Raw genomic sequence first — 14,491 nt, 5'->3', positions numbered from 1 at the left:
CCTCTGGTGGTCTCCAATGGTGGCAGAAAAAGTAGAACTGCTAGCTGAACTGCTGAGACCTGAGAGCATCTCCAACAGAGACGGTAAGAAGAATTCCAGCCAGCTGATTATCTCCAAGACTCCAATGGAGACTGCTGGTAAGTACAATTGCGACTTGCCGTCAGGGTAGAGCCAATGGTCATGTTGCTCTGGAGCTCGTGGGCCTTTTCATGGTTGCTCAACCCATAATAAAACGCGGAAAAGGTGATGTGTTCAGCTCTAGTTGTAGTGGTACCTCTGGAGATCAGAGCGGCAAAGCGAGGTCCCAAGTTGCTGGCAAGCTTTTTGGGTTGAGGAATATCTTGGGGGAGATCCCGGAGGAGCCATGGTTCTGTTTGGCCTTTTAAGATACACGAGGCACATCAGAGTGCACGGCACTGGAATGGTGTTGGATCTTGGTGACACGGCGCGGCGATTTGCCTTGTTCAGATTGTCTTTCCACAATTCCACTACTGTTGGTCGTTGGGTAGTGGCAAGAACAGTGGAGGCTATGCTGCTGAAAAATCAGATGTAGACACCGTTTAGTATTGGTACTTTGGTAGCAACTAGTGCCGAACTCGAGAACGTGTCATGCCGGTCCTTCCGTTCAGGTTCAAATTTCGGAGCATTTTTGCATACTTTGGTGCACAAAGAACGTCACATTTAGAATATGTCTTCTCGTTCTCTGGTCAATTTTGAAGACCATTTCTTCTTCTTGTTCTCAGGTAAATTTGGGAAACCTGAGATAAACCCTTTGGCACTCTCTGCAAGGCATCGTACCAATATAAACCCAAGAAACAAAGAACAGTGCGTGCTTCCAGAAAAGCCATGACGCCACTACCCGTCACTAACACCTGCTGACCGGAGCGAGCACGCTAGTTTCTGAAAACGGGGAAAAGGCTCTTTTGCCCTCCGTAACAAAATTAGATACACAAACAAAAAGCGAGAAAAAAAAAAGAGTTTCCGCGCCGTGGCAGTTGGGAGCTGAAGCTATTTGTATACTGCAACTGTCTCCTGCTACGACGACTCCACCGCTGAAGCGCTGGAGCAGAACGGCAGCGTCCCTGCTCTCGTCACGTCGGCACCAACCACACATGGCATGATCCCGCGAGCGCCAGCTCACCCGCGCGCCCTCGTGTCGTGCCCGGGACGGCGGGGGCGCGATCAAGCGCGCACGCGATCACGACGCGGCCGCCGAGGAAACCGCGGGGTGTCTCGCGGCGAGCCAACCCGAAGGTCCCGAGCTGGGGATCCGCGATTCGCCAGAGTTGAGTTGGTGCCGCTGCCGCCTCGGCCTCGCTGTATTTCGTGTGGGAAATGGCGTGCCCTTTTCACCAGATCGGCTCACAATGTTTCTGGTTCAGTTATTAGCACAAGTTTCTTCAGGATTTGCTAATCCAATTTGAGCTGTTGAAGCCACCAGGTTTGTTCGATGGCAGGAATAAAGAATCCGGAGTAGGTTTAGGATCTACGGTTTCTTTTTAGCGCAGTAACCGATGATGCTTCCAATTATCTGATGGTGATGGAAGACAAGCCTCGCGCTGAGTCACATGCCTTTGATGGCCGTCCAGTCCCGGCGAGGCAGAGGCAGCGACCCTTTTTTTCGAAACATTCAGAGGCAGCGACCTAACGCCGAAGCAGACTGCTCATCCACTCCACTTCACACACACAGCTCCCCAGCCCATCCCCGTGTCCCATCACGCGTCCAGGCGTCCAGCTAGGCAATGATCCAATGGCCTGTCAACTTCTTAAGAACACAGCAATGGCAACCGGCTAATCTTGTGAAAATGAATTACCCTTGCTTTTAATCCTATCTAGTAGTGTTCTACAAGCTCTATACAGTACAAATACACTCCATATTTTTTTACCCCCAATTCACATGTTTTTACAGTTTACAGCGATTGCAAGCTTCCAACAGATGCCAGGCCCCCCACAAAGCAAAGCTCAAGTTGGAGAACTCCAAAAGGTTGCACAAAAAGAATCACATTTCTAGTTATTCTTCTCCCTTTCTTTTTCCATTGCTTTTGGAGGGGATCTTCGCTCCGCTACTGACATGTGGGCCACGGGGAGATGGGGGCAGCTCAACTACCGGGACCGAGTATGGGCCCGCCCGTCAGGCAATCAACCGGCCAACTACTGCTGAATGCTGATGCTATGGCAAGAATCCCCCACCCCCACCGCCGCCGCGCCCCCGGCCGGCGCTGCCGCTGCCGCTGCCGCCGGCGGCGGCGGCGGAGGACGACGAGGAGGCGAGGACGGCCTCCAGGACGACGGCCTCGCACTTGCGGCAGCGCTTGGGCGGTGGGGCCGGGTCGTCGAGCACGATGGGGCGGCGGCAGGAGGGGCAGGAGGAGTTGGAGCGCAGCCAGGTGTCGACGCACGCTACGTGGAACCCGTGCCCGCACTGCGGCATCACGCGCACCTCCTCCCGCTCGCCGAACTCCGCCAGGCAGATGGCGCACTCCGCCAGCAGCTCCTCCGCCTTCGCCTCCTCCTCCCCCTCCGCGGCCGGCGCCGCGCCCCGAGCCGCCGCGGCCGCCGCCACCGCGTCCGCGTACGCCAGCTTCGGCAGCGCCTTGAGCGCCTTCTTCTTCAGCCCCTTGGTGGTGGTCGTCGTCGTGGTCGCGCTCCCGCCGGTGCCGTGGTGCCCGCCGCCGCCGCCGAAGTTCCCCGAGGCGTCGCCCGGGATGCTCGAGGGGGACGAGGGGCCGCCCCCGTCGGCCCCGGCGCCCCTGTTGCGCCGGGAGCGGGCGCAGCGGGCGACGGCGGCGAGGCCCACGACGCATATGAGCGCGCAGAGCAGGGCGGCGAGGATGACCACGACATCGGAGTTGACGCCCGAGGGCGGGTCGGCCGGCGGGATGCCCGGGATACGGTTGGGGTTGGCGGGGCCGCTGCTGTCGCTGCTGCCCTGGAGGAGGCGCCGCGAATACGACGGCGGCGACGGCCGGGGCATCGCCGGCGCCGGTGGGTGAGGGGCGTTTTCGTAAAAGAATGGAGCGGCGAGAGGACGGAAAGGGAGGTCCCGGTCTTGAAGGTTGGGATGGTTAATGACGGAGGGGCAAGCGTCCGGGTGAAGCTTTCGGGTGGGGGAGTGGGAGGACGACGGACAGCCTGAGCTGTGGGCGGAGGGGCACACTTGACCATTATACCCTTTGTATTTCTCTCTGTTTTTTTTTCCGAGGTCTTATTATTTTAACTCTCGGAGGAAAATGAGAAAATGTATTGGTGCCACTAACTAACACTTCCTATCTGCCCCTTCCATACTAGTGCTCGTTCCGTTCCAAATTAGTCATTCCAACTTTTTTTTAAGTCAAATTATTTTATATTTGATCAAAATTATAAGATTTATAGCACCGAATAGATATATTATGAAAATATATTTGATAAACAAACTAATGGTACTTATTTATCATAAATATTAGTACTTTATTGTATAAATTTGATTAAATTTGAGATGCTTTGACTTTTCAAAAAAATTGGAATAACTTATATTTGGAACGGAGGGAGTAGCGTTTAGCATAGTACATTTATCGAATTAGCAATTTAAATGTGGTGTGAGGGAAATATGTTAGATTTTGAGAATGTACCTCAATTCGGGAATGGTGAAGACTTCCAAGATGTTGTATTTTGATAGCATAACTCTAAGCTGGGTTAGGTGAAAAGCAGAAAAAAACAGGTAGACTTGAATACTTGATGGGGGTTGGAGATGAAGACTTTTTGTAGTAGAGCAGTTGTACAATTATACCACCAAGAATCCTCTGCACGACAACGGCTGGAATACAGTGCTCGCTATCAAGAAGAAGGACCAACATGGTGCCTTGGCTCAAATATCCCAGCAAATTAAAGTGAATTTGTAGAGAAAATAAATGGAAATAGATATATAGTTCACCTCCAAACTTTCCGATATCTCGAGGGCTTTGTGTAGCCATCAGCCCACCAATCATCCACCAGCTGTCTGCTGCGATTACCACGATAATCAACCACTAGTATTAGTAGTAGGAACTGCCAAATAACCTCATAGTGATCCAATGCTAATTGGCCATTTAAACGTGTTAATAGCCACTTAAGACTGATTGAAGTGGAGAGAGCAGGGATGATCTAGAATCCTTTTTTCAAGTAAAGATCCAGAATCCTCAGAAATAAACTTGTTACCAGCCATTTTCCTTCTCAATAAAAAAACACAGCCAGTTTCTTCCTAACATTATTACATAGAGGTAGGAGATCAGCACACACAAAAGAGCAAGACTTTAGTCATCAGCTAACATGGGCCATATCCATCTGCAGCAACTACCACTCGAATTTCCGATGCCCCAGATGATACTCCATGTCATGATGCCAAGCAAACAGCTCCTTTTCCCTTCCAGGTCAATGCGTCAACGAACGAACCTGCAGATATTTTTTTTAAAAAAAAAGATGCCGTGCCCCCAATCATCGGCGGTGGCGGAGGCCAAACTTGCCAGGATGTTCAGTTCAGTACCCCAGTTCAGACGCCAGCCGGCGCGGCATCGGCACACGATCCCACATGGGGCGTGGCAGGTGCAGGTCGGGTTCCACGGATGGGTCGGTCTCGATCCGGACGTGGCAACAAGCGTCTCGCAACCACACACGACTCGAGCAGCCACCCCACCCGACCCGGTGAGCGACGATGGTGCTCGCAAAAGTCCAAGGACCGTTATCTAGGACCACTCCCCGGGACCCCGGTACAGATCCTCCGGAGCTGATTTTCGCACTCCCCATCCGTCCGCGAAATTCGCCGACCCTTCCTTTGCTCGCCTGCCACCTTTTCCACCGGGTCGTTTTCCCCGCGACAGAACGCGCCCACGGCCGCGAAAGCTCCACCGCCGAGACGCGCGCCTTTCCCGGCCGCCGTCGCTGTCTCCACCGGCCCCGTCCACACACGGCCAGCGTCGCGCCCACGAAGGCCAAGCCGCAGCCCCGGGGATGGCACGGGCTCGCGCGCACGCGCCGCGGCAGCGCGGCCGGCGCGGCGCGAGAACCGGAGTACGCGTGGAGAGGGCTCGGAGGGGGGAGACGTGCGCGCCCGGCTCGGCAGCGCCCGTGCGCGCGGGCTGTGATTCGTGGAGGACGGGACGGGGCGGCGGGTGACGATGGGGTGGTGGTGCCGGTGCACCGAATGCCCGTGCGGGCACTGCAGGTGACCGGTGTCGCGATCGGTGGTGGCGGGCACCGGTGAATACCGGACAGGTAGGGTTTGTGGTGGAGTTGGCGCCGGAAATGGCGGGTGGGGCGGCTCTCAACGACCGTGACACGGCTACTCGCGCGTGCGTGGAGGAATGGCTGCCTACACATGCTATGCTACAGCTCCATGGCAGTTCCGCTGATAGTGATAGACATGGAGAAAGTTTTACATGGTTGTGATTACATAGCAAAAACAAGAGACCTCTCTGAACACTGAAAGGGCACAGCGTGATCAGTTACGGAACTCTCGGTTCACCACCGCACGCCTGCTAGCTTTCTGTTCCTGCTTTTTTTTTTCTTGATGGAACAATTGATTGCTTCAGAGGATCACCTTCATTTGTGTCCGTGCGGTTATGGTCGCCTATGCTAGAACTCAGTTTGTAATTTTGTATTGCCAATTATCGTTTGTTCCCAAAAATCCCAACCAAAGGGGACTTCTTTCAGGAAATATTGTTCCCGCTTCTCTGCCAGGCGAAATTCGACCATATGATTAACTTGCACAGTTACACGTGTGTGCATTATGCTACTTAAGCACTGAACATTCACGTGATACTATAGTATTAGTTATTGTCAGGTATTCCCGACGAACGTCAAACATTTGAAATCAAACCCTTCAAACATGTATAGATGACTGATTGAAATATGTCCCAACCATGACATCCTAGGCATACATAAGCATTTAGGAGGCTTTTTCGTGGAGATCTTGATTCTCCCTATACATGGATTCAATCTTCCCGTTTTGTCCCAGGCATTCTTCGCATCTCCTCGAGCAGCTCCATGTGCCTGGCACTGCCCAACACGCAACAAAGAAGGATAAAGAAAATAAAAATTGTCAGGTTATTTTGCAATGGCAGCATGAAGAACTATTGCGCATAGCGAAGTACAGAGAAGGCAAGAAGCCAAGAACTAGTAAATGTATTTGGACTAGGATGATAAACCAAATCCTGCCAGTGCAGATCAACAAATATTGCAAAGCCTAAAGATATGGGGGGCAAGGGTGTAGAAAGTAGCTCACTCGAAGCTGCAGGAGCACCGGAGTCAGCTTCGCCTGTAGGGACCGGCACAATCCTTCACCAACATGGTCGTTCTCCCCCCATCCTGTGGCCACGGCAGGGACATTGCCAGGACAGAACAGCAGACGCTGTGATGAGAGGATAGTGATGGATTACGGAATGACGGAGCTGTGTTTTCTCCTTGTGGAGATGATAGCCTATAAGATGGAGCTAGGACAAGAATACTCATGAAATCTTCCTTTGACTCACAAACTTTGAGACTTGACAGACTTCTTTTCCTTTCACAAATCAGAATGTTTTGCTGAATGTTCCAAGAAACTTCAGATAACACGCTGCTGCAGAGTGGATAGTAAAACTACGGAGAAGGGCGAAGTGTTGTGTTATGTCTTGCAGGTTCCTGCACGCTTTCAGTTTTGGACAGAAGCTGAATGGATGAGAAGTAGAACTATGTGCATCTCAACAGTCAGCTGTCGCCTGTTCAAATGTGGATCTTCCATTCACACTCCAGAAGAAGTTCATGCTTGTGGTGATTCCCGCTGCCACAATCACACGTAGCAACTCACCCTATTCCATGGGTTAGGAAAGCGAAATCTGAAAAAGAGAGTGAGGCAGACACGACCAAGTACGCACTGGCATTACTGAGGAGAATCTTCTTCCAAGGTTTCCTCAATTTGCCTGTTTATCCAATTTGTCTTAGTGAATCAAAAGATTGCCTGAGGTCAGATTTACTTGTACATAACTGGGAATATTAGCTATGCTGGTTCCCAGCAGTCAAGTAAACCAAAATCAGGACTAGGTGCAGTGAACTTTCTCTGCTACAAAGCAGACAGGTGGCCCTGTCAGTAAGACACAATCACCAGTAATCTCCACAAGAACAGGATCCATCTTTGAAATGGTGGAACCGCTTTGCATCTCGAACAACGATCTCCCGGTCTGTGATCCTTGAGATATACTTAATGGCATCATGGCAATTGCCGCAGACCCTGAGGTTCTTGATGATCACAAGCCTCGTTCCTGGACTGGTGTTCAGCAGACCGAAGGCGATGGCCAGCCTCTCGCTGTGGTAGCTGAGAAGCTGCTCCTTCACATCTTCATCCAGGTCATGGTACACGAACTCTGTTCTTGGAACATAGCCCATCTTCTTCATCTCGGAATCAAGCTTCGCGACCATTTTCAGGATCTCCTGGTGCTGAGGGTGGCTCTGGTCTTCCATCACAAACGAGTGACGTGTTCCACGCACCTCGACCAAGCTATAGCCAGGTATTTTCCTGCTGCCGCTATTCTTCATTAGCTTCCTAACCTCCCTGACCTTGTCCCACTTCTTTGCAGCAGCATAGAGATTTGAGACCAGCGCAAGGACACCTATGTCTTCAGGTTGCAACTCAAGGATCTTTTCTGCTATAGTTTCTCCAATCTCTACCTTCTTGTTATTCAAGCAACCTGAAAGCAGAGCGACCCAAATTGCAATGGTCGGTTCAGTTTGCATTGATGCTAGAATGTCGTTGGCTTCTTCCACAAGACCGGAACGTGCTAAAAGATCAACTATACATACATAGTGCTTCTCTGCAGGTTCAATGCCAAACTCCTTAATCATGCGATCAAACCAGAATTTGCCTTCCTCCACAAGACCAGAGTGGCTTAGAGCAGACAGAAGAGAAGCAAATGTGGCATGGTCAGGCCTTATTCCTGTATCATTCAATTCTTGGAACAGAGCCAGAGCATCACGACCTCGTCCATGAGCACCATAACACGCAATCATTGCATTCCAGAAAACCAAGTCTCCCGAGCCAACCCCACTGAAAAGCATTTGAGCACTTGCTAGGGAGCCACATTTTGAGTACATGTTAATGACTGCTGTGCCCAAAATACAGTCAAACTCAAGCCTCCTTAGGATGAAAGCATGTATCAACTTCCCTAGCTTCAGGAGTCCCATATCAGCACAAGCTAGCAGCGCACTAACAAGTGCTCCTGAATCAGGCTGAAGCCCAGAAACCTGCATCTCTCTGAACAAGTCAAGTGCCTCATCTGCATGCCCGTTCTGTGCAAGCCCAGAAATCAGCGCGCTCCATGAGACAGCATTCCTGTAAGGCATCATTCTAAACACTCGGCGTGCCACATCAAACTGCCTGTTCTTGGCGTACATGTCCACAAGGCTAGTTGATGTAAAAACATCCATCCTCATACCATGCCGCAGTAGATACCCATGAACTGAGGCCCCCATTTGGGCATTCCCCACTGCCGCGCAGGCTTGTATAACCCCAACCATGACCACCTCGTCCCCCTCCACGCCATCCTCCCTCATCCTCATGTACATATCAAGCGCCTCCAGAGGCCTCCCAGCGCTCAAGAACCCAGCAACCATCGTGCTCCACGCTACACGGTCCCTCCTCGGCATTCTATCGAAAACCTTGACGGCGCCCCCCATGGAGCCGCATCTTGAATAGAGATGGAGCAGCGCCGAGCAAACAAATACGTCCTTTCTGTAACCGGCCTCGAACGCGCGGTCCTTGATGTTTTCCGCGGCGGCGAGGTCCCCGAGGCGCGCGCACGCGGAGAGCGCGAGCGTGAAGGTGGTGCTGTCGGGGCGCGCGGCGGGCGGGAGGGCGCGGAAGACGCGGAGCGCGGTGCCAGGGGAGCCGCCCCGGGAGTGCGCGGCGAGGAGCGCGTTCCAGGCGGCTATTGAGGAAGGGGAGGCGGGGGAGTTCACGAGGGTGGACTCCGCGGCGTCGAGCGCGCCGGCGCGGGCGTAGGAGGCCGCGAGGGATGCGAGGAGATGGTGGGAGGAGGAGACGATGAGGAGGGCGTGGAGGCGGGTGAGCGTCGCGAGCGTGGCGCTGGAGGAGGAGAGGACGCAGCGGAGGCGGCGCTGGTCGGCGAGGAAGGCGGGAAGGCGCATAGCATTTGGAGTGGCGGAGGAAAGGGATCTCCGGCCAGGCGGCCATAGAATAGAAGACGCTGAAGAGTGTGCGACCCAAATTGGGCTGGAGTTAGGCCAAGTGGAGAAAACAATTTGGCCCAAAATGCCAAAGGCCAGATGGTGCAGGCAGAATGACAGCCCAATATTTTGTAGTTTTTCCTTCAGAAAAAGAGAATCAGCTCAAAGTTTCTGGCATCAGTGAACAGTGGGCCTTATTAACTGTAAGATATAATAGCAGTATCACCTTAAATTTCTTCAGCTCCTCTGTTTGCATATCACCATTGCACAGTTTGAATGTGCAGGCGTGCAGCTAAACGACCCCTCTAAGTGAAGGCTCCATGGATTTCACTCTGCTTTAGCTTTACTGTTCCATGAAATCACTTTGCTTACAAGTAAATCAACGACTATACTAGGCTCTAGGCTCTAGCTAACCACACCACTAACACCTGAATTAGCCCCAAAAGACAAACATCCGCAGTCATCAATCCAGACATGACTTACAGCAGGCAACTATACTACAAAGCTGAAATACTACTAATCTAATACTTCCTCCGTTTCGTCCCAAATTATAGGTCGTTTTGGTATCCTAAGTTCATATATTTTGATATACACCTAGACATAGAGTACATTCTAGATGTATAGCAAAAGCTATGAACTTAGAAAAATCAAAATATCTATAATTTAGAATGAATGGAGTACCATCATCTAAAGCGTTCGATCTCTCATATAGGTTAGCATCACCTCCTGCTGCTGCTGCTGCTGCTAAACACTAGCACGCTTGTCCGGCACATGGTGAGGAGGCGGCCTCGGGAACGAGAAGCTGTCCTGCAGGACGGCGCGCGGCGGCGCCGCCGCCGCAACATCCACGCGCACCTCCGCCCCCCCGGTGTCCAGGCTCCGCTGCTTCGCCGGCGGTATCAGGTGCCTGGTCTGCGATGACGACAGCGGCTCGGCGTCCTCCGTGTCGCTGTAGTCCGAGTCCGACAGCGGGCTTCTCGTGCCGCCGACGTGAGCGATGGTCTTGTAACGGTGGAGGTGGCGGACCGGCACCTCGTGCGGCCGACGCCACTCGCTCGCCTCCGTTCCTCCTGTTGTTGTGTCCGTGCTTGGGGTCTGGGAAGGGTCATCTGACGACTCCTTGTTGTGCTTCTTCTTCACCACTGCCTTGTGCCACTTCTTCAGGGCCTTCGCCGTCTGCTCGTCGAAAATTGTTCTCTTCATTTGTGACCCCATCTGGAAAACAAACCTCTCCCAAGTTAGTCTTCCAAGGGGTAAATGCATCTGACATACAAAGATAACACTAACTCATAGAGTTTGGCAACTCCGGAGTGAATAATTCAGTTATCTCTCTGACAAAAATGTTGGCTGGTGATTGAATGTAAGTATGCAATGTGAATGTGTGTTCACCTGAGATACAAGGGCATAGAGTGGAAGGGTGATATAGCTGCACATAAATTGGACGACAGCCCTGTAAAAAGATGGAATGCAAATGAATTGGATGGTTAATAGTAAGCAGAAAAGTAAACAATAAAACGGCAGAAGCATCTGAAACTTACCCAAGGCAGACTCTTGCGATGATAAGCTCAAAGCTGTCATGGAAGCAGGATCTCAGCCCAAATTCGTACTGCATAGAAGTTTGTCATCAGTAAAGTTTCACGCAGACTACACTTGCGCCACTGAAAATGATTCCAATCTCGAAAGCCTTACCCAAATCCAAAAGAAATATGTAATCTCAAATGCATTCTGCAAAAAGAAAGAACAGCTGTCAGATATAGGCATAAGAACTATTTTCAAGATTTCTTATTTTAAAAAAATACCAGCATCATTGACTTGAATTTAATTCTTTAAAGTGCATAAGACTAGAGATAAAAGTCAATATGGGGGAAATCAAATGTTCTCTGCTTTTCATCATAACAATTCTTTTTCCACTTGATCAATGCACTCAACTAAAGGTTTGAGAATGCCATGCATATGTTGTCCAGATGCTTTAAGTTCAAGTTAGCATGCTTGCTGCTAAGGTACCTTTCTGGCCTTTACTGACCTGAAATGATGCGAAATGGATGAGATGGAGAACCAGACGAGGCTTCCCGAACCAAAAATGATCATCACTCAGTTTTACCACTGGCATGCCTTGAATAACTGTATGCCTCTCTGTAATTTCAACAGCCATCATAGCAATTATAGCCTGCAGCTTTGTTCCAACTGCTAGAATCACCTACATATAGGAAAGTGTAGTTAGCACCAGCCATACAAAATCTTTTACCACCACAAACAAAGACATAACACAAACACTCTACGCACTTACTACAAGGGGAATCGTTGAGAACCAGAACAAGTTATGCCATCCTGGTAAAAGAATAATCAAAACAAAAGAAATTAATAGCAGCTCTATAGGACTTCATGGTGTCCTAGAAACTATCCTGCCAAATTGAACATGAAGCACAACCAAGGAGCTAGTCTGTTGGTGTGCTGGAACTTGTTTAGGTGTAACCCAAGTTACATTCGAAGCAGTGTTTAAAAAAATATATTCAAAGCAGAGAATGTTCTACCACTAGAGGCATGCTATGAGAATTACTATAGATTATTCGGCAGCATATAGTTTTCTGGGAATTCAGGGGGTTGGGAAATAAAATAATGACGTACCATGAACATTGAAGAGCATGACAGCGAGAGCAGAGGCCCATAAAGGTGGACTGAATAAATAATTGATGTTACAAATGAGTCATCATGTTATTCAACAAGAATGGATGGAAGATTAACAATAGACTTTTCTTTCCTTAATTTAGACATTGTTTTATAATGTATTTTCCCTTTAGTCAGATGGATAGCTGAGAACTTTGTAAAAAAAGAGTTGCCTCATTTTCTAAACAAAATGTTACAAGGCAGATGAAAGAAGCTATAATAAAACAAACAAGCACAATAAATTTGGATGTTATTCGTACAAAGCTTTATAACTACGAATGTCTAAATATTCTTTGATTAAAAAACATGAATAAAGAAAAATTACCTACCATTAACACATTTTGTCACTAATACACTAATCTATCAAGCAGGTGAAAGAGACACTTAGAAATGCCAGAATTATATTTTCTAATTCAGGTGATATACTTAGAGAGTTAGAGTAGTGTGTGAATTATGAATGTATAACATTACACAAGCAAGATTATCAGGCTTCTGTACCTAATGCCAACAACTGTCTTGAAATCATCCTCCAATGACCTCTTGATATACTTTCGAAAATTGAACCTGGTCCCTGGAGATAAATGAGCCTATGCAAACATTTATTAGCAACCAGAACTGAAAGCAGGAAATAACTCAAAATCAGAGACTACTTACTGCAATGAATCCATGCCGCAAAGTAAAGTAGTCTGTCCTCCGAACAGATCTAAAAAACTGTCTAAAGAAGCTCACCTACAATACAACAAGTAGAAGCATATAAAGCAATGAGTTTCAAAGGAACTAAGTTCATCTCTGGATACGGAATACACGTATAACATAAGCACTTTAACTTTAGTTAGATCATTTTATTGCAGTGTTGCATGCACATTATGATTTTATTATGAAATCTTGTGGTTCAATTGGAAATAACTCACCTGTAGAACTAAAAGTTTTAAACTATTGATGGTCAATATTCAGTAATATCATAAGAAACAATTTGAGTATATTAACCAGAGAAGAGATTAAATATGAAGTTAACTGAACGATTGTAGCCAACTAGCCATACAAACGAGACATGAAACAACTTACAACATAAAGCATGACTGCGCTTTTGCTCCAACTGCTTGCATGTTGCCTCACAAAAGATGTTTGATGAGTAAGCCTGAACTTTGAGGGATCTGCAAAAGTTTCATATGACAACAAATTTTCAAACAAATGGATGAACCGAATCAGCATGACAGTAAAATAAAAAAGAATTTAACCAACTATGCACAACCGTATATGTTATAAATTGCATGTAGACCATATGAAACAACATCCAATCAAAAAATAGATAGTACAGTACCGTATTGGAATTCGTAGGTTGGTAATTCCTTTTCCCACACCTTCCATATACGCGTCTGAGTAGAAACAAAAATTCTGAGTGATTGCAAGCTTGCAACTTTTGTCCATGATTGCTTTCAGAAAAGAAAACCAGTACGGCATAAGAACCCAACATACCTTTGCTCTACCCAGGGACATTGTAAAGAAACTAAACGTGACATGGAAGACGGCCAAGAAGAACACGAAAATATGCAGCTGATGCATCCCGTCGGCTGAAACAAGCGACACCATGCCCTGCCATGTCATTTGGATTAGCACAGGCGAGCAGACAATTCGAAATGGCCTGGATCCTTTCAACAGATAAATCCAAACATAAGGACAAGAACTATTTCTTTACCCTGACATCCGGGCACTCAATATTAATGAGGACAAATCCTGCCATTGCACAAAGTAAACTACTACTGCACCGTGGACTCTTTCACTCACTTTGGGGCAGGAAAAGAGGTCGGTCGAATCTTCAGATAGGTGCCGTCGGCCATGACCACTGGGCTCTTTCGCCTCCGAGTGGCCGGATCGAACGCAGGGCAGCATGGTGTTGGCGGCTCCCTCCGGGATGCAGATGCGCGATACGTACCTCCCCGTCACCGTCAGCAGCAGCGATATGAACCCCAGAGTCATCAGCTCTGCGCATACCGAACTCGAAAACGCGTCAGATTCGTCTTCGCCTATGGACGATAGAGTGCGGCTGATGGTTCGAACTAGAAAGAAAGGAATGCAACCGCTTACCGGATTTAACCTTCTCCAGAGCGTCGAACAGCGCCTTCTTCCGCTTCTTGCTGAGCAACTGGTGACAGAGCAACAGCACGCAAGGAAACAAATCAGCGGTTCCATCCAACACGAAGCAGAGGAGGAGCGGATTAAAAAGCTCAAGAACAAATCAAATTATATCCAAGAACGGCAACAAGCGGAGCGGAGACGGACGAAAATCTGGCAAGAGAGGGGATTGATGGGGAATGGAAGCCCCAGCGTACCTGGCCGAGGTGGTGGAGGAGGCCCTCGAGCAGGATGGATGCGGCGACGATGACGGCGCAGACGGCGGCCACGGCCCACGTCGGCGTCTGGTCCAGCGACCTCGTGCCGGCGGCGGCTCCTCCGCCGGCGCCGCCCATCCCCTATGTGCGCTCGCGGCAGCGTTGATGGCCTGGCCGCGCGCCTGAACCCCGGCGTGGAGGAGTGGAGTGTGCGTTAATGGAGCGGATGGGACGATTGCCGGTGCCGCCGCGTGCCTGCCCGGAGACAGGTGTGTGCGTGTCTATTTGAGCAGCAGAGCAGCGCTGAGTTGTGAGTTCAAACGACAGGC

General features: G+C 49.5%; 3 protein-coding genes across 3 annotated transcripts; all 3 read right to left on the bottom strand.

The window, feature by feature from the left end:
- Positions 1-1,781: 1,781 nt before the first annotated feature.
- Positions 1,782-3,241, bottom strand: LOC101774184 (RING-H2 finger protein ATL80-like). Its single transcript, XM_014804531.2, has one exon. It carries the CDS (start codon positions 2,972-2,974, stop codon positions 2,171-2,173), a length of 804 nt encoding a protein of 267 aa, XP_014660017.1. The 5' UTR covers positions 2,975-3,241; the 3' UTR covers positions 1,782-2,170.
- A 2,466-nt stretch (positions 3,242-5,707) lies between these two features.
- Positions 5,708-9,277, bottom strand: LOC101773362 (putative pentatricopeptide repeat-containing protein At3g25060, mitochondrial). Its single transcript, XM_004983738.2, has 2 exons — positions 6,236-9,277; positions 5,708-6,009 (listed from the first exon to the last, which is right to left on the bottom strand). The coding sequence occupies exon 1, from the start codon at positions 9,127-9,129 to the stop codon at positions 7,087-7,089; it is 2,043 nt and encodes a 680-aa protein (XP_004983795.1). The 5' UTR covers positions 9,130-9,277; the 3' UTR covers positions 5,708-6,009; positions 6,236-7,086.
- Positions 9,278-9,461: 184 nt separating this feature from the next.
- Positions 9,462-14,491, bottom strand: LOC101772947 (MLO-like protein 9). Its single transcript, XM_004983737.3, has 15 exons — positions 14,163-14,491; positions 13,918-13,975; positions 13,618-13,814; positions 13,309-13,425; positions 13,154-13,208; positions 12,898-12,986; positions 12,487-12,561; positions 12,331-12,419; positions 11,794-11,843; positions 11,456-11,496; positions 11,192-11,365; positions 10,858-10,893; positions 10,707-10,774; positions 10,558-10,618; positions 9,462-10,383 (listed from the first exon to the last, which is right to left on the bottom strand). The coding sequence occupies exons 1-15, from the start codon at positions 14,298-14,300 to the stop codon at positions 9,913-9,915; spliced, it is 1,719 nt and encodes a 572-aa protein (XP_004983794.1). The 5' UTR covers positions 14,301-14,491; the 3' UTR covers positions 9,462-9,912.

Source organism: Setaria italica, chromosome IX (assembly GCF_000263155.2).
Source record: "Setaria italica strain Yugu1 chromosome IX, Setaria_italica_v2.0, whole genome shotgun sequence".
Classification (NCBI taxonomy): Eukaryota; Viridiplantae; Streptophyta; class Magnoliopsida; order Poales; family Poaceae; genus Setaria; species Setaria italica.
The sequence above is the reverse complement of the archived record's forward strand: the minus strand, read 5'-3'. Positions and strand labels throughout refer to the sequence as shown.

Excerpts from the sequence above, each read along its gene's own strand:
- LOC101774184 (XM_014804531.2), bottom strand. The coding sequence starts at position 2,974 with ATGCCCCGGCCGTCGCCGCCGTCGTATTCGCGGCGCCTCCTCCAGGGC.
- LOC101773362 (XM_004983738.2), bottom strand. The coding sequence starts at position 9,129 with ATGCGCCTTCCCGCCTTCCTCGCCGACCAGCGCCGCCTCCGCTGCGTC.
- LOC101772947 (XM_004983737.3), bottom strand. The coding sequence starts at position 14,300 with ATGGGCGGCGCCGGCGGAGGAGCCGCCGCCGGCACGAGGTCGCTGGAC. Across the intron at positions 13,976-14,162 it reads TCCTCCACCACCTCGGCCAG|TTGCTCAGCAAGAAGCGGAA; the intron begins GTACGCTGGGGC and ends CTCTGTCACCAG. Across the intron at positions 10,775-10,857 it reads CATATTTCTTTTGGATTTGG|TACGAATTTGGGCTGAGATC; the intron begins GTAAGGCTTTCG and ends ACTTCTATGCAG.